At 37.9% G+C, this 18,805-nt stretch overlaps 1 protein-coding gene across 1 annotated transcript in view; it reads left to right on the top strand.

Moving 5' to 3' along the window:
- Positions 1 to 6,404, top strand: part of LOC107742656 (gem-associated protein 8-like) — a 27,798-nt gene extending 21,394 nt beyond the window's left edge. The window contains exon 2 of the mRNA XM_016555709.1: positions 6,057 to 6,404. Within this exon, the coding sequence (XP_016411195.1) occupies positions 6,071 to 6,379 (309 nt within the window). The 5' untranslated portion in view covers positions 6,057 to 6,070 and the 3' untranslated portion in view covers positions 6,380 to 6,404. The remainder of the gene's footprint in view (positions 1 to 6,056) is intronic.
- The last annotated feature ends 12,401 nt before the right edge of the window (positions 6,405 to 18,805 follow it).

The raw sequence follows: 18,805 nt of genomic DNA, 5'->3' as shown, positions 1-18,805 counted from the left end.
CTGGTTCAAGGCCCGATGTTAGGGGCTCCTTGTCGTCGTGTAACGCTAACGACGGATACCTCTCTCACGGGCTGGGGAGCGGTCACGAGTGGCCGCAGTGGGTATTCTTGTTCCCAAAGCGATTCTCGACGCAGCTCGAGTTCCTGAAGGGGAACGTCCCTAGGTTACGTATATAAACATGGTTCCCCGAAGGCAACACGACGCTGTCAGACCTGTCAGAAGCTGACCCAGTTTTCACTGGATGCGCTTTTATAGCTTCCTGGTCTCTACGTCACCTGCCTGTGACATATTGCTATTCTATTGGACTGATTTCACACGTGCTTCAGTACGCGGTCACACAGAGGCGTTCCCATAGCATTCCCAATGCAGTATCTCGTTCCCTTCGGGGAACCATGCTTACATACGTAACCTAGGGATGTTCTGCTTAATATTTGATACATTAAAACATTATATATTTTGTTTCATTTATTTGAAATAAGTTTTTTTAAATAACATTATAAATGTTTTACTTTAGTATGATTAATTCAGTGTATCCTTGCTGAATGAAAGCATGTCACCCCGCTCGTGACGTCTCGCTGCTCCATTGGGCTGATTTGACATATGCTTCAGAACGCGGTCACGCAGGGGCGTTCCCAAAGCGATTCTCGACGCAGCGTCTCGTTCCCTCGGGGAACCATGGTTACATACGTAACCTAGAGATGTTCGCGCGAACACAGATGCTTTTATGTAGATCGGGGGCGCATTCCCTTCAGAATTATTACATCCATCAACAGAACACCTCAAACGCTTAGGAGTCATTCTTGTCTACATTTGCTCCGGCTGTGAAACAATGGCGGACTGATGACAGCTCACTCAGGGTGGGTCTAAGGTTCACTCAGGGCGGAGCTAAGGTAAGACACCAGTCCAGTCTGTGCTGAAACGCTACTGTCAATCAAACTATCGTGGGAGGGGAGATCTGAGATCGGCTCGATTTGAGAAAGGGGAAAACATTTAACCAGATTTTTAAAAAACCACTGGGGGGATTTTTATCATTATAGGGTGGTTGTGTACACACACTGCCAACACACATTTCAGTTCAAACAGCTTGTAAAAGTGCATGTAGCATCCTATGACCCCTTTTAAGAAGCACCCTCAGTGATTTGATTCTGGAGCCGGGCCTGACACTGGTAAAACCAATTTGGACCTTGATGGCCAGAGTTGAGAGTACATCTCTAGAGTACATTTTCAAAGTATATATAAATGTATAAACATTTAGCAAACTCCATGTTTCTAATGGAGTTCAAATCTCAGTCCTAAATTTTCTTTAGGTAATACTTAAGTAAGTATAGTGCACATACATTTCAGGTTTGAGAATTCTCCTAATTATTTTTTTAGTGGCGAGGAAGTGCATGTTATGTTTATGATGATATAAGCATAATAGGTGCTAAAAAAAATACTGGTTTTGAAGCAGGGGGCTGGGAACCACTAGGCGCCTTGGCAAACCTTAAATGGGGACCTAATACGTTTTAAAATGTATTAATACGTAGAGGTAATCACCCATGAATGAATTAATGAATGCAGACGAGAGCTGGAGGAACAGTTACAGAGACAGAACAACAGGTAGAGAAGAAGAAAGGGAGAATGAGGCCACCTGAAAGAATGAATGGTCAAGCCAAGTCAAGTCACTTTTATTTATATAGCACTTTACAGATTGTGTCAAAGCAGCTTTAGAGTGTTAAACAGGAAAAACGTGTGCTGATAATGCAAGAGGACAATAGTAAACAGTCAGTTTATCAGTTGAAGTCGGTTCATTGTTGATTCAGTGATGTCATCGTCCAGCTCAGTTTAGTTCTCTTCCAAGTGTGTTTCCCGCTGTTGTCGCATACTGTTTTAAAAAGCACATGTGATATTTATCTACTTCGGGTCCTAATTAGGCGACGACCAGCACATGAACTGTTGTGCAGTGCTGCTTACTTTAGAAAGCAGTAAAAGTGCCCCATATCCTGCACCCAAAACCAGTCTCTGTTGATGAGAGTCTTATAAACTCCCCTTTCACTCAGCGTCTGTGAAGCGTCCGGGAGAACACATCATCCTCTTCTTCGTCTTCACTGACTGTTTAGTTTGAAGCGTGCATTTCTGTGGTAAGAGCAGGGAGCGTGCAATTGGCATGCTGACTGCAGGAATGTCCACCAGAGCTGTTGCCCGTGAATTGAATGTTCATTTCTCTACCATAAGCTGTCTCCAAAGGCGTTTCAGAGAATTTGGCCGTACATCCAACCGGCCTCACAACCGCAGACCACGTGTAACCACACCAGCCCAGGACCTCCACATCCAGCATCTTCACCTCCAAGATCGTCTGAGACCAGCCACCCGGACAGCTGCTGCAACAATCGGTTTGCATAACCAAAGAATTTCTGCACAAACTGTCAGAAACCGTCTCAGGGAAGCTCATCTGCATGCTCGTCGTCCTCATCGGGGTCTCGACCTGACTGCAGTTCGTTGTCGTAACCGACTTGAGTGGGCAAATGTTCACATTCGATGGCGTCTGGCACTTTGGAGAGGTGTTCTCTTCACGGATGAATCCCGGTTTTCACTGTACAGGGCAGATGGCAGACAGCGTGTATGGCGTCGTGTGGGTGAGCGGTTTGCTGATGTCAACGTTGTGGATCGAGTGGCCCATGGTGGCGGTGGGGTTATGGTATGGGCAGGCGTATGTTATGGACAACGAACACAGGTGCATTTTATTGATGGCATTTTGAATGCACAGAGATACCGTGACGAGATCCTGAGGCCCATTGTTGTGCCATTCATCCACGACCATCACCTCATGTTGCAGCATGATAATGCACGGCCCCATGTTGCAAGGATCTGTACACAATTCCTGGAAGCTGAAAATATCCCAGTTCTTGTATGGCCAGCACCGGACATGTCACCCATTGAGCATGTTTGGGATGCTCTGGATCGGCGTATATGACAGCGTGTTCCAGTTCCTGCCAATATCCAGCAACTTCACACAGCCATTGAAGAGGAGTGGACCAACATTCCACAGGCCACAATCAACAATCTGATCAACTCTATGCGAAGGAGATGTGCTGCACTGCGTGAGGCAAATGGTGGTCACACCAGATACTGACTGGTTTTCAGACCCCCCCGGACCCCCCAATACAGTAAAACTGCACATTTTAGAGTGGCCTTTTTTTTTTGTTGCAATAATCATGCTGTCTAATCAGCATCTTGATATGCCACACCTGTGAGGTGGATGGATTATATATATACACACACTGAACAAAATTATAAACCCATTTTTCATGAGCTGAACTCAAAGATCTGAGACTTTTTCTATGTACACAAAAGGCCTATTTCTCTCAAATATTGTTCACAAATCTGTCTAAATCTGTGTTAGTGAGCACTTCTCCTTTGCCGAGATAATCCATCCACCTCACAGGTGTGGCATATCAAGATGCTGATTAGACAGCATGATTATTGCACAGGTGTGCCTTAGGCTGGCCACAATAAAAGGCCACAATCATTTGATTTATGAGATGCTCACTACTGTGAACAGTATAAATCTTCTTTGAGTACTCTTTACCATTATTAAAAACCGTGGCAAGAACTTTGACAGATTCTGGTTTATGGTCTGGGTCCTGGAGAAAAAAAAAAAAAGAAGAGAGAAATGCTATTTACACTGCATTCTGGAATGCATTTCAAAATAAATCTCAATCCAAACTTAATCTGACAAAAAATAACTTTGGCTACGCAAACGTCATGCACTTCACAAAAATGGTTAGTCAAGTAAAAGTATTTATAGAAACAGGTCACTCTTTTAGTTGTCTACTCTCAACACTACAAAGCCACCGTCGCGTCCGTTGTCCGGTAAAGCTCGCCGCGCATCACGCGTGTGCGTCGAGACGAGGATGGGGGTGGGGGAAACAACTCTGTCCAATAATTTGGACTGCAGTACCCATTTCACTACAGTAACTACAAACTAATACAGTGTTTCCCATACATTGCTTTATTTGTGGCGGACCGCCACAATATTTTAAAACTGAACGCCACAAATAGATTTTCCTTTGACTTCGTTGAATTATCATGAGCACTGCACGTTTAAAAATCAAAAACCGGCGCGGGTGTTTTTATATCACTGTATTTCAGAAGGAAACCGACTGTCTTCAGGAAATTTTCGATGTAATTTTCATTTCATCTTTCATCTAATGCCTATATATATATATATATATATAATTAATTAACTTTGCATAAGTACATTTATGGTGTAATTATTTCGCGGGTTTATTTGTCTGGTCCCCTCCATCATCAGATAATGACACATATGCGTGACCGAGTTTAACGCAGACTTGTATTGGGTAAAGTCAAACACTTTTGAGGAACGGAAATACGTACCTTGAGTTCATAACTTATATATATGATTGAGCACAGGAGGAAACCGTAATATGAACGTAGAAATAGCACTCATGCTTTAACACAGCACACATCTCTGAACGCACCTGATGAATCACGACAACCTCCACATTAAACTGTAGGCTGTAGCGTACACATCTTTTATAAAATGTTCTAGTGCAAAAGACAAATTTTTCGTCATGTTTTTCTGTTCCAGCATGTCTGTCTTTTTTCAAAGGTGTTACTGACACCTGCTTAGTGCCCGCCGCCATTTCCCAACAAATCGCAAACGAACTTCGATTAGATGTTGCAGCATTACACATTTTAAAGGTTATTGTTTTCAAACTAGCGAGCTAATAACTGTGAACATCTCAAAATAAAAAGTTTACTTACAGATCAGTGTCCGCCAACATCTTGGTTCTTCTCAAGCCAGCCAGAGCGAAAAGAGCGCGAGAACGGAGGCTGCTGCTATTTAAAATGACGTGATTGGGCGAAAAAACAACAACCGTTAATCATTTAAGTTTGATGTAGTCACATGTATTTATACACATTTTATTTATGATTTTTTAAATTTGTTTTAGGGATTTTTCATGTGCTATTTATATAAAATGTGATGTATTTTTTATTTCACAAATACAAACTGCCCTCCCCCAGGAGATAACACATGTACTGTGCCGATCTATGCAGAGGCATTAAAACAAATTACACATTATGTCTTAAAAATCTACACAACATGTGTCAGAATGCTATCAACACAACCATGTGTGTTGTTTTTTGACACATCCGTTTTTGCAGTGTAGTTGACATGGTCTCCGCTTACATTTAGGGCTATTGTGGTCATCTCTAGGTGCTGAACCACCATCTGGTCTGGATATGGGCTGGATCTTGGTGGCTACGGTGACCTCGGAATAAGAATGAAAGAAACTAATATTAGCGTAGATGCCATCCTTATTATGATGTAACAAGTGCATCAGGTGTTATGGGAAGTGTTGCCGGTTCTGGTTGACCTAATTAATGCAGCCTAACAATCCTTTAACGGATTTGAATTATAGAAAAGTGATTGTGTGTTATGTGTATGCCAGGTTAAAGAGATGGGTCTTTAATCTATATTTAAACTGACAGAGTGTGTCTGCCTCCCGAACAACCAACTTTAACATTTTTGGACCAATTGAGATGGACTGATTCCAACATGTGTGACATTACCTCATTCTGGACATTTTTTTTTTTTTTTTTTAAAAGGTACAAAATAAACATACAAACTAAACTACATTAAATAATGTTTCGCTATCAAATTAGCATGGTTTGTGCCAGCCACAATTATTGGCACAAAAAACAAACATTTAGAAACCAAAATTGTATATGGTAGTGGTTACTTGTTTAGACTTTGAGTTTGGTTTCAGTTGCTGATCTACATTCTCAGGCGAAAACTGTGGTCTTCCACTGGTATAGGAGATGTGAAAAATTTTACTGGTTATAAATGTTTTATTTGAGTTGCCATGGTAGTAGCATTAACAAATGTCAGAAAAATTTATAGTTTTTCTCATTAATGTGGTCAAACACCAAAATACCAAGCTTGATCTTGTGTTTTTATCTAAAAAAAAGATACACTTATTTTGATCTTTTGACTTAAAGCTTTAATGGATGTTCCTAGTCATGACATTACTCATTTCTTTGCTATGTAGAGAAACAACAGCAGATGGAGGCAGAGCAGCAGGACTCGTATGTTCTAGCTGACCAAGACTTACACAGAGTTTACTGGCGCAGCAGCCTGCCTCCTTCAGAGCGTCCTGGAGAAAGGAGGACCGCAGAGATGAAGAAGCTGTATGGTAAAGATGCAGCAAAGATTCAGAGGATGGAAGCAGCCATGCAGCTCACCTTTGACCGCAGCTGTGACAAAAAAACAGCCCATGTACTGGCCTGTTATACCACTAAACCTGTAGGACGATCAGACTCCATCATTAGTATGCCTGGCACAACATCACAGGATGAAGAACCTGTTTTCTGAACTGCTGTGCTGACATTACTGAAGTGATGCATCAAATCAGCATCTGTGAGGACCTTTTGCATTTATAGAACAAACACTTGTTAGGTCCTTATAGACAGATAAAGCATTTAGAGAGTACTTTTAATAAATATTCAGTTCAGTAGGATCAGTAAAAACGGACATTTTGAGTTTGAGTTCTGTAATTCCCCATTTACACTCATTTTCTTTTGCAATATCTGTACATTTGTCTGTATGTACTGTAGTGGCATCCACAGACAACACAGTTCTATCTTTTTAAAGTTTCTCATATCTTGTAAATGATGGTAGTGCTGCTTAGATTGCAGAGTCGTTCTTTTCATGCAGTCATTTCTCCCTAACTAGGTCATTGCCTCCCCCACAGTCTTTGGTTAATGTGTTTTGTCTGTCTCCTCTTTTTGCATCTCACATGAGCACATGAGACAGTGTTTCTTGGCTTATTCTCTGGTGCAGTGTTTACATAGAACATTCTCCTTTTTTAATGCAAAGAAGTCATTGTTTAATTAATGTGATTTGATTGATTAATAAATGTATTGCATTGAAATGTGTGTGGGTGTGGCAGTTACAATGTTTTTAGTGCTTATTATGAATTAGAGATGATAATCCTATCTGATTAGAGTTTTTCAATGGGAAAAAAATAGATCTTATTATTCCTATTTTGAACATCTGTCTCTGGAGATCCAATTAGAAAGATCACTGTTTTAGTGGTGTCTCCTGTGACTGCTTGTGAATACGTTTTGAAAGGCGAGCCTCTGGTTTTGTGACTACAAACACCACTTATTAGGTCAGTGTGTTACTGCATGTTGATAAAGTGGAAAAAGTGGCTACTTCCAAAATTAATTAAAACAGTTGAAAGAATAGTTCATCCCAAAATTCAAATTCACTGGAAGAAGCAATATTATGGATAGAGCTCATGTTTTAGCCCGAAGCAATGGTTTGAACGCCTTAATAATGGATACATTTTTTTATTACAAATGCACTTCACAAGCCATTAATTGATGGACTGGAATCGTGTGGATTATTGTGATGTTTTTATCAGCTGTTTGGGCACCCATTCACTGCAGAGGATCCATCGGTGAGCAAGTGATGTAATGCTACATTTTTCCAAATCTGTTCCCACGAAGAAACAAACTGTTACATTTTGGATGGCCTGAGGTTGAGTATATTTTTGGCAAATTTTCATTTTTGGGTGACCTATTAAACTAACGTTAATTAAAATGTACAGAGTTTAAGCTCATTTTTGTCAAGATGAACTTGCATTAAATGTACGTTATGTAATGCTAATCATTAGTCAAGAACTAAGGGGCAACCTGTCTCATAGAAACAGTCTCTTATTGTCTTTTTCTTAAATAGCCAATGGCAAACTGACACTCCATATAAGCCATTAAAATATGAGACCCCCAAATGTAGCGTTGCAACATTGTCAACATTTTCTCCACAGGCATCAGGATCTGAGAAATTTGGAGCTTCTCTGTTTGCCCACTTAGTGAGACCATGCTGGCATAATGCCAAATGGCCAAAACTGAATAGAGTTCCCAGCCTGCCTTTTGGTTGCCATGGTGGTTTTCTCTGAGCATCAGGCAATTTATATTCTGTTGTACTCTCTGGGCTCTCCACAAGTTCAGTATCAAAGTTTACGACAATATGAAATGCTAAAAAATTGTGCCTGTTTGGTGTGTAAACTATATAATGGTGATTTACTTTTCTAATGAATAAACAGAAAACAACTTTTCCCCAAAACTTTTCGTTACCATGAGCGAGTATGGCACTGTTTTATCGTCCTTGGTTTAGCGTTCATGTGTTTCTAATGACTACTTAGTACTAGTAGCAATACAAAGCTCTGCTCTCTACCATCATTGCGCTTATGGAGAAAAGAGTAGCCCCGTCCGGGGAACCCAAAGAGTGACGTCACCGCAGCGATGGTCCCGAACTGGAGCGACACATTTGTTCAGTTGAGCGAAACTCTTTTCACTCCATACACCCGCCGAACTTTCACTAACGCCCCCCCGAACACAGAGAACGCAACATGGGTGAGTGTATGGTGGTCAGTGCATCCTCAATAGCGCGTTTGCTCAGTTCAGTATCAAAGTTTACGACAATATGAAATGCTAAAAAATTGTGCCTGTTTGGTGTGTAAACTATATAATGGTGATTTACTTTTCTAATGAATAAACAGAAAACAACTTTTCCCCAAAACTTTTCGTTACCATGAGCGAGTATGGCACTGTTTTATCGTCCTTGGTTTAGCGTTCATGTGTTTCTAATGACTACTTAGTACTAGTAGCAATACAAAGCTCTGCTCTCTACCATCATTGCGCTTATGGAGAAAAGAGTAGCCCCGTCCGGGGAACCCAAAGAGTGACGGCACCGCAGCGATGGTCCCGAACTGGAGCGACACATTTGTTCAGTTGAGCGAAACTCCTTTCACTCTATACACCCGCCGAACTTTCACTAACGCCCACCGAACACAGAGAACGCAACATGGGTGAGTGCATGGTGGTCAGTGCATCCTCAATAGCGCGTTTGCTCCATAGTTTCTTATATGTGTTTACTCTAGTATAATGTTTCTTTCTCTTCTGTTCGTTGTGAGACTCATTTAGTTTGCAGCTGCAAGCATCGCGTTTTTTTCGACGTACTCTATCTAGCTGCGAATCATTTGTAATATGTATGTAACATTTGATAATGTGCAATTTGTTTTGTTGCGTGCAGCTGTGGTTTCAAAAATTACTTTTTTCTTCATTTGTTTTATGCGTGTTTAAAGTGTTTAAAAACCACTTTTACGGTCTAAAACGGGCTTACATTAAATGACAACAGATATCTGTTAGCCTGTTGCATTAGATATAGGCTATATAGGTTGGTGTTAATATCAAGTATTTAAATTTTCTCCATATTTTAATAATTGTTTAGGTGTTTTTTTCTGGGTTTTGTTTTAGTTGAGATAGACAGTAATAAATAGACAGAAAATCATTAGAAAAACAATGTTCATCTCATTTTAGGCTTTCCAAATTCTGCTTTATGTATTTCTGCATGCATCAGTCAGTTGGAGTGATATTAATGAGCGTTGCTATGAATCTGTGAATCTGTGCTTTTTTATCCTGTACATGCAAAAATAGAGCTAATTCATGGGAAAGAATTCGTTCTTTCATTTGTCCCAGCTGTGTCCTTGGAATGGTTAGTTATAAAGCACATTCGTTGCCAGCTGTCTGGATCTACTGAGACTGCCACTTAAAGGGATAGTTCACCCCAAAATGAAAATTTGATGTTTATCTGCTTACCCCCAGGGCATCCAAGATGTAGGTGACTTTGTTTCTTCAGTAGAACACAAATTATGCTTTTTAAGTCCAGCCGTTGCAGTCTATCAGTCGTATAATGAGCTGCAGGGTTTAATTTGGATTTGTCTGTGCATGTTTTTTTTATTCTCATAGATTTTGTTACCATTGCCATGCATTATACGACTGATAGACTGCAACGGCTGGACTTAAAAATCATAATTTGTGTTCTACTGAAGAAACAAAGTCACCTACATCTTGGATGCCCTGGGGGTAAGCAGATAAACATAAAATTTTCATTTTGGGGTGAACTATCCCTTTAAGTGGCACATCTCTGCTGTACAAGTTCCCCTCAAGAGAGTGATATTAGGTTTGTATTCCTTGATGGAAGAATGTCATTCTTTAGAGGACCAGGACTAAAGAAAATGCTTATTGTATGAGTCAGAACCCAAAGTGTCTCCAATTCTCACTTTATCTCTCTCTGATCTTTCAGTCAGCAAAAAAATTATGGAAGCTTCCCTCTAACACCTACTGTGTTAATAGACATGATATATTAAGTAACACTTGACAATGATTTGCTTAATAGAGGCATTTATATGGCATTTAAATAAGTGGTTTTAATAAATACTCTCCTTTCCCAGGGAGGACAGACTTGTTTTATGATTGAAGATCTTTGAACATTTATGTCACTGAACTTCAGTCAGGAGACTTGTTAATAGAATTGCACTCCCACAGAATGGCATGTCTCATAGAATCTGCTTGTGATTTTTCTACTCATGATGAACAATTCAGGTAGAGATTCAGTTACAATCTTGAGCGACACACAGAATCTTTCACAAGGCCCTTGTGGGCCAGGTTTTTCAATTTATATGTTGACCAAACTGGATTATGGCTATTATTCACACCAAGGAAGGAAGATAACTATAATTATAACTACAAAGTTCTAATAATCATTCTAATTCTATGAGAATATGGTTATCCACACCACAGCAATAACAATAACTGCATTGAGGAAAGATACTGTTGGAATTACTTTCAGAAATTTTTTTCCAGCTGATGAATGATATAAACATTGACAGCTGATCAGAATCCACTTTAAAGTAGCAGACGAAAAAAATGCAGCACACACTTATAATAAACTGAACATCCGTTTGTGTGGGTGCCAATATAGTTACTGTCATATCGTTCTTGGTGAACGAGCCTTTACATTGAGAACTGCTTAGCTTCAAAGAGCATTTGCACTTTACCAAGTGTCGTCAGTGAGAGTAATGTCATCTTTCATTTAGCTACTTTGCAGCATGCGTTTCCAAGCAACAGCATCCCTCTGTGCATAATCCAACTCACATAATTCCACCTCAGACCTCACAACCTGTGCCATCACCGCAGAGCTCATGACTGCAAATGAAATCTTGTTTATCCAGTCTGAAACACCTCTGTGTCCATTATGCAAAGCACTACTTCTGCCATAACTACAGATCTGTGCCTCCTAGCCATTGCAAAGTCTCATTTTGTACAGCATAATAGAAAAGGTCACTGTAAATAACACCACAGTCTTCAATTATAAACTTCATTTTAAAACAGAAAATCAAATCACTTATCCAATGACATTTAGAATTATCAAGGGGAATAAGTGACTTTATTTGCTGGAGATGCCCTTTTTAACTAATTCGAGAATTTTGTCAGGTCTAATGTTTATCCGGTAGATTCAGGTAGTTTAAACTTACATAAAAGAACTCTTGGGGCTTGATGAATAAAAGAGGCATTGAAAAATCTCACACAGAGTGGAATCAAAAGTAAGCTTGCCATTAAAATGTGCACCCTGGATCATGCGTACTTATGCTTACATTGGTGTGATATGCTTTTCATTTAATAAACCTTGCTTATAATAAAAATGCCAACTTCATGTATTGAAGAAGTAATCACCAGAAGTAATCAGGCATTGTTATATAAATATTATACAAATTTTACCTAACTAATTAAAAAGACATGAAAATAAAATCATCACCCAGGCATTGAGCCAATTATAACTATTTTTCAACTACAATAAGGAATGACATCAAGTTATAATTCTGCCTGAAATCAGAGACAGTACTATTAGAACTGAAAGCCATACTCTATACTTCTCAACATTGTTATTTAAATAACTAGTGATTAAATTTGGAAAATGTTAAACTCACATTATATACTTTAACAACCGACTATTTTTCACTTAGACAACGGATCATATCTTCATTGATGCTTTTTGAGAATCAGCAACTCTCGCTTACAACAAAACCATTATCTAAATCCCATAATTACTTTTGAACACTCAGGCATGTGCTCGAGTATCAGACTGTCATATTTTCCAGTGGTGGCTGGTGGAAAATTTTCTAGGTAGGGCGCCACATCCAACAATTTTAGCATACATTTTTTTATCACAGAGGGTATGATTTCTCCCAGTATAACAAAAGGAAAAGTATAATGACTTGAAACATTTTAAATAAAGATAATGGATTTTCCAAGTTCAAGATTGAGGATGATTCCCACAAAACTATATTTTGAAATGCTTGAAACCATGTGTATTGTCAGAAGCTCTATACAAATAAATCTGACTTGACTTGGTTGTTTTACAGCCATTGTTATACAAATCATTGTGAGAATTTTCTGAGCACTTTTTTGCCCATTCAACTTCCCCCAACACTAGACAAATGTAACATTCTGTTTTAGCTCTTCTCTTGTGTTTAGTTCGTGTGTTCTTTTGCTGTCTTGATTTTACTTTGCTCATTTGTTTCCATGGTTAATTATTAGTATCACCTGTGTCTACTGTCGTTGATTGTTGTGTATTTACTGTATATGCCCTCAGTTTGATCACTCTTTTGTTTGGTATTGTCTTTACTATCCTGTGTAAATCTGCTACATTTCTTGGCTGTTATAGAGCTGCATCTCCCCTTCTTTCTGACCCGCCCGCCAATAAGTCATTTTTGGGGGCACACTATTGTCACATGGCATAAGAACCAAATGACAACACATCAGTTTCATGATATGGAAAAAATTTGCTGTTTGTGTTCCACGGGAGAAAGAAAGGGGTTTCAAATGACATAGGGGTGAGTAAATAATGACAGGTTTTCATAATGACAATTATAATTCATAGTTATGACCATTGTTATGTAACAACTGGTCACCTCAAATTTAGTTTCCATGATCATAATTATTACATATAACGAGATGGTCCTCACTGCAGAACCTATCCAGGGGGCGTGGTTTGATCCAGATCCAACTCCTCCCACCTTACATATACCTAACCCTACCCGACTCCACCCCCTGATCCCTAAACCCACCCATCTCCACCCCTAAACCTACCATCTCCACCGCCTAGATGTGGATCCAACCCCGCCCCCTGGATCTTTGTTCTGCATTGAGGGGCTACTGCATATAACTGGCACGCACTTCTATGGAAAGAAAGCAAGCACATGCAACGCATTAACCATTTCTATTATTTGAAAGCAACGTTTTTATTGTCTAAAGTTGTGATTAAAATTACGCATTGCTTTCGGATATTTTAAAACAGAGTTTTACTTTGGGAATGAACAGCTTGCCCACTGCTGTGATGTCATCCTAAGTCCCCGCCCTAGAGAATCTGGGCCAAAAGGATTATGGGTTTGCAAAGAGGGATTTAACAACACAGATCATTTAGAGGGGGTGAGAAAGATATTTCACCTTTATTTCTTGGCCTATTTTAGGTGAACTGATAACTGATGGTGAATGAGCTTTTGATGAGATAATATATACTCATCATTCTTGATGCACCGTCATGATCTCTTCCATTCTCACTGTGCAGTTCTCAGAGCAGGAGATTTGGCCTGTTTATAGGACATCCGATCAAGAGTCTTTTTACAAAAACTTTTTTGTTTAGTTTTGTGGTGTGTGTGTGTGTGTGTGCTTTTCTTTTACCCTGTCAGTTTGAAGTATTTGTCAGCATCCAAGGTTAATACCAACTTTGTGGTAAGCTGCTGGAGATATATGTAGTTTTCATAAAGTTTAACAGCAACAGTTTTACACAAGTAGTCTTATTCATATAATTAAGTTTAAAGGCATGGTTCAACAACAACAACAACAACAAAAAAAATGAAAATCTATCATCCTGTACTCACCCTCAAGTTGTTCCAAACCTGTATGAGTATCTTTCTTCTGTTGATCACAAAATATATTTTGAATAATGTTGATAACCGAACAGTTGATGGTAGTGAAAATATCTTCTTTAAAAGATCTTCTTTTGATTTGGTTTGGAATAACTTGAGTGTGAGTAAATGATGACAGAATTTTCATTTTTGGGTAAACTACCCCGTTAAGTTTTTTTTTTTTAAAGCTATATCAGAATAGACCAAATTATGTTTTCTACATGCAGGTGTAACAGAAGATGGTTCCCCAGTTCATATCCCTCCTGCCATGTTCTCTTTTGTCTCTGTGTCCCACTACTTGGTTTAGTCACAGCCACAACTGACAGCTGATGACATAAGCTTGTAAAGTTGCACATAATCATGGATGCTTCTGTGGAGTAAAAACCCACCCAAGCTGTCAGCCTATTTAGCCTGTTTGAACCACTTGGATTAGACTAAGGCATCAGCAACAAACTCTATTTCTTGTGTTTGCATTTGTTTTGTGCATTCATCTCTGTATGTTAGTGATAGGTTTTTGTTTTATTTGGGCAAAGAGAATTACTTAGAATTAAATTATAGACTACCGGTAAAAAGTTTGGAATAATTACGTTTTTTTTTTTTATATGAAGAAAACCATAAAATTGTGAAATATTATTGAAATAGAGAAGTAATTTTAAATTGTAATGTTCTGATGCAAAGTGGAATGTTCAGCTGCTATTAGTCTTCAGTGTCACTTGATCCTTCAGAAATCATTCTAATGTGCTGATTTGCTGCTCAAGAAGAATTTCTTAGTATTGTCAATATTGAAAACAGTCGTGCTGCTTCATATTTTTGTGGAAAACATGATAGAATACTATTAAAAGTTTAGGGTAAGATAAAAAAAATAGATAAAGAAATGTATACTTTTATTCAGCAAGAACACATTAAATTGGTCAAAAGTGACAACAAAGATATTTATAATGTTACAAAAGATTTCTATTTGAAACAAATGCAGTTCTGTAGAACTTTTTATTTATCAAAGAATCATGAAAAATGTATCATGGTTTCCACAAAAATATTAAGTTGCAAAAACTGTTTTCAAAAGCAATAAGAACTATTATTAATAATCAAGTTCCATATATTTGTGCGTGTGTGTGTGTGTGTGTGTGTGTTGGTTAGGGATGCACCATTATGGAATTTAAGGGTTGATACTAATCGATTATTCAGAGCTTATTGTGGCTGATACAGATAACTGATATTTTGCTTGACTATACCATTTTAAAATGGAGCTGCAATCTAACAAATGTAAATCTACTCAATTGAACAAGTGTGACTGTCTAATGTTATGATGTTATGATTGTTTAATGAGAAATAACTGGTATTAAACCTGTATATGGAATATGTAGATACTTTATGCAATACCCGAGTGTTGATTCATAGCAGTTTTGAATGATTAAAACCTCTCCTAACATTCCTACTTTTGTCTCTCAGCAGTGCTAACATGTTGTTATAGAGACACTGTCATGAGTTCTCTTGGCATTAAACAGCAGTACTCTGTGTAAATGCGCCACAAGACTAAAGTACTTATTTAAATTGGCCAAGTGGGTTGCATAAAAATCTGGGGTTAGTTAGGGGCAGATATTGTAAACTCAAATTACAGGAGCACATGAGCCTTGTGTCTTTCTTTTGTTGTTCTGTTGAAATGTTCATTGCTTCTTTGATGTTGATTTCATAGTAAATGGAGTATTTACTTCTCAACCCCACTATTGGTTAAGCCAGTGTTGCTTTGTCAGGCAACACATAGAGCTATGGTGTAACAGTCACATAGTTTAGAATGACACGTTCTGGAGGAAACCTACCTGTGGATTACTTACAGTTGTTTTGCATAATAATAAACTGGAATAGGAGACAGTATTTTAACATCAAATACAAATGACACACTTCGCCTTTAACTTGCATCTCTCTGTTCCCAGCAAAAATACTCAAACTTTTTATCTCACAATTCACAAGTCAGTCCATCTCTTTGTTTTTCTTTGCAGTATCTTTAAACTTTGACACCTGAGGCATCATTCTGGTCTCACGGAAGACCTCCCTCCAAAGTGGAACAATACTAGGCCTCGTCTGTCAACTTTAATTGTTTTTTTGTTTATAGGACTTCAAAAGGAAACCTTTCAATGTGCTGTAACCCATATTTCCACATTAACTCTCTAGTCAGTGGCAGTGCACATAAAAGAACAGTAATGGGCTCATTACTGAAGAGATGTGTCCACTGGGTTGTTCTGTCTCACATTAACTAGACTAGACCAACCATATGTCTGGATTGCCAAATGTGACATAGCCTACTATAGAATGTAACTATATGTGAAGAGGTAGAATAAAGGCCCGTTCACACCAAGGACAATAACTATAGCGATAACTATAAATTTTTAATAATTGATCTAATTCTATGAGAATAGTGACATCAACACCATAACAAAAACGAGGAATGATATCGTTGGAATCACTTTCAGAGCGTTTTTTTTTTTTAGCTGATGAACTATAAAAACATTGACAGACAATCAGAATCCATCCTGATTTAAAGAGCTTGAGCATTTAAAGTGGTAGGCGACATATTAAACAGAATAATAAACAATATTATTGTGCGTTGGTGTGGATGCTATACAGTTATCGTTTTAGTTCAGTCACATTATTTTTATTGCACTTTATACAATATTGTGTCAAAGCAGCTTTACAGTATCAAACAGGAAAATAACAAAATCAATGACGCAAACTTCAAAAATGAGACAAATTCAAATTCTGCTGTAAAAAAGCTCCAACATTTAGTGTCATTGTGTAGCTCCAGTCAGTTCAGTGTTGATTCAGTTATAGTTTTAATTATCTTTGTAGGTGTTGTTCTTGATGTGAACAGGCCTTAATACACAAAACTATTTTTTGTGTGCAGTATGTTGGTTTGATTTGATTTAGCTGTGATCAGTTGGGAAAAATGACAAGTTCAGCAACATAAGTAGAATTCTGACCTAGTTTTCACATCTTCTCTGAGAATTTGAGAAGCTAACAAATGTTTTCACCCTCAGTGGAGCTATATTTTTAAAGGCAACTATACACACCATCTTAAAGTATTTATTATGCATCTGGAAATCCTGCTTCACATGGGCTTAGGGCAGGGGTTTATAAAGACCTATTTACACTGAATGCTAGTATTCACAAATCGACAATCCAACGTTTTTTTTAGTGGAGTTCAGTCTCTTTTTTTCTGATTTTGAAGAAAATTTGCAGACTGAGACATGAGTTAATTCCATATGAATCCATTGCTTACATTGTGCTATTTTACCCAAGTGACATTGTATTTCTTTTACTCTCTTATCAGTGACAGCTGGTTAGACCTTTTGAAGGTGCGTTTGTCGAACAGCGCCACCTATCCTATGGGAGTGAATTTTGTCTTAATGTAGTCCAAGAAATATTTTTGTGGATTTTGGTATAAATAGACCTCTTCTTCATGCTCTCTGAGCTTTGGGTCACATGTCTGGAGCCATACATTATGTGTATTTGCATTCAGTGTCGCTAATGTAATTTATTTTGCTAACCCAGATTTGATGCTTTTTCTCATAAATAAATCAAACAGCACATCTGGGAGTTATTAATGAAATTAGAGTCTTGAACTTTCTTCTATTGCATTCTGTACTTCCATCTGTAAGGTGCATTGGGGTTGTGCCATTGTTCCAGTGCAAATCTGCTTTTAATGTGAATATACCATTTGTCTGCTATTTATTTAGATTTTTTTTAATCGTTTCCTTTTGAGTTTGGCAGGCTGCTTATTTGAAAAAACTTGAAAGACATTTTCCCTGTATGTAATTTTTTTTTATTATGGGTAAATTAATAATAATCGATAATTATTATAAGTAGTAAAATGTACATTTCTAAAAGGAAATATTGCTTTGTTCAACAGGAATAACAACTCTTTACTCAGACCATACTAAACACTAAATATAAAAAATCAGATTAAGAATTTAATGTGTACCATGTCATTTAGTTTTATTTTTGGTGCTTTCTGCTATTATCTTATAGTTTCTTTATACTATTCTTTTGTCTTTTTTATGTTTTCTTCTGTGGTCATTAAAACATTACATGAAAATCATTAGTTACCCACTACATTTTTTTTTCTTATGAAGAATCACAATTTTATCTTTTATTTTACTCACAGCCGGTTCTGCTGTTATGAATGATTCATGTGGTCAGATTAGTCCTAAACCGTTTTCATAGAAGGCTTTTTATTGGTTGACAGTTTGTTGGCATTATGAAGTTCTGCAACATAAATTGCAGCCAATGTGCATCCTTTATTTTCTCTATTGTCAGCTAAATGGCTTTTACTCTGAGCTTCTCTAGAGACATCAAATGTAGCTATTGTCCCTGTTAATAAACAGCGAACAGAGTAATTGAACTACAGCCATGAGGGATTATGAAGTTATTTTGAGGGAGAGGGGGGCTGTTGTGCTCTGAGGGTGTATAGAGAACAATTTCACTTTTATAGACAAATAGATAAAACAAACTTCTCTTCTTGACCAAGAGCCTCAGTTTTACATTGACCTTAGAAAGAGAGTATCTCTAAAAAATATTCAAGGCCTAAAAAGCTCCAAGGCTTTGCAATAAAAATTTGGCAGCGCTACAATTCCTATAAAAAGGCATTCACCCCTGGGAAGTGTGTGTGTGTGTGTGTGTGTCTTTCCAACACCAAACCACAACTGATTTAGTTTGGCTTTTTTTGACAGTGAGCAACAAATGTGTTCTTTCATGTCAAAGTGAAAACAAATTTCTACAAAATTAGCCTCTCCCTTTTCCATGGCTTGTAACTTTGACACCATGGCCAATATCTTATGACTTTGTGTTTAATAAAATGGGTTTGGGACCAGTTAGGCCAAAAATGTGTTGTGGTGGTAACACCTGATATATAAATAATAATAATCAGTTATCTGATACAAATAATAATAGCTTTGTGTGTGTGCATGTGCTTTTTTTTTTTTTTTTTTTTT

The sequence above is a fragment of the Sinocyclocheilus rhinocerous genome, unplaced genomic scaffold, assembly GCF_001515625.1.
Source record: "Sinocyclocheilus rhinocerous isolate Xijiao unplaced genomic scaffold, SAMN03320098_v1.1 scaffold947, whole genome shotgun sequence".
In the NCBI taxonomy this organism is placed as follows: domain Eukaryota; kingdom Metazoa; phylum Chordata; class Actinopteri; order Cypriniformes; family Cyprinidae; genus Sinocyclocheilus; species Sinocyclocheilus rhinocerous.
This window is presented reverse-complemented; position numbering and strand designations above follow the sequence as displayed.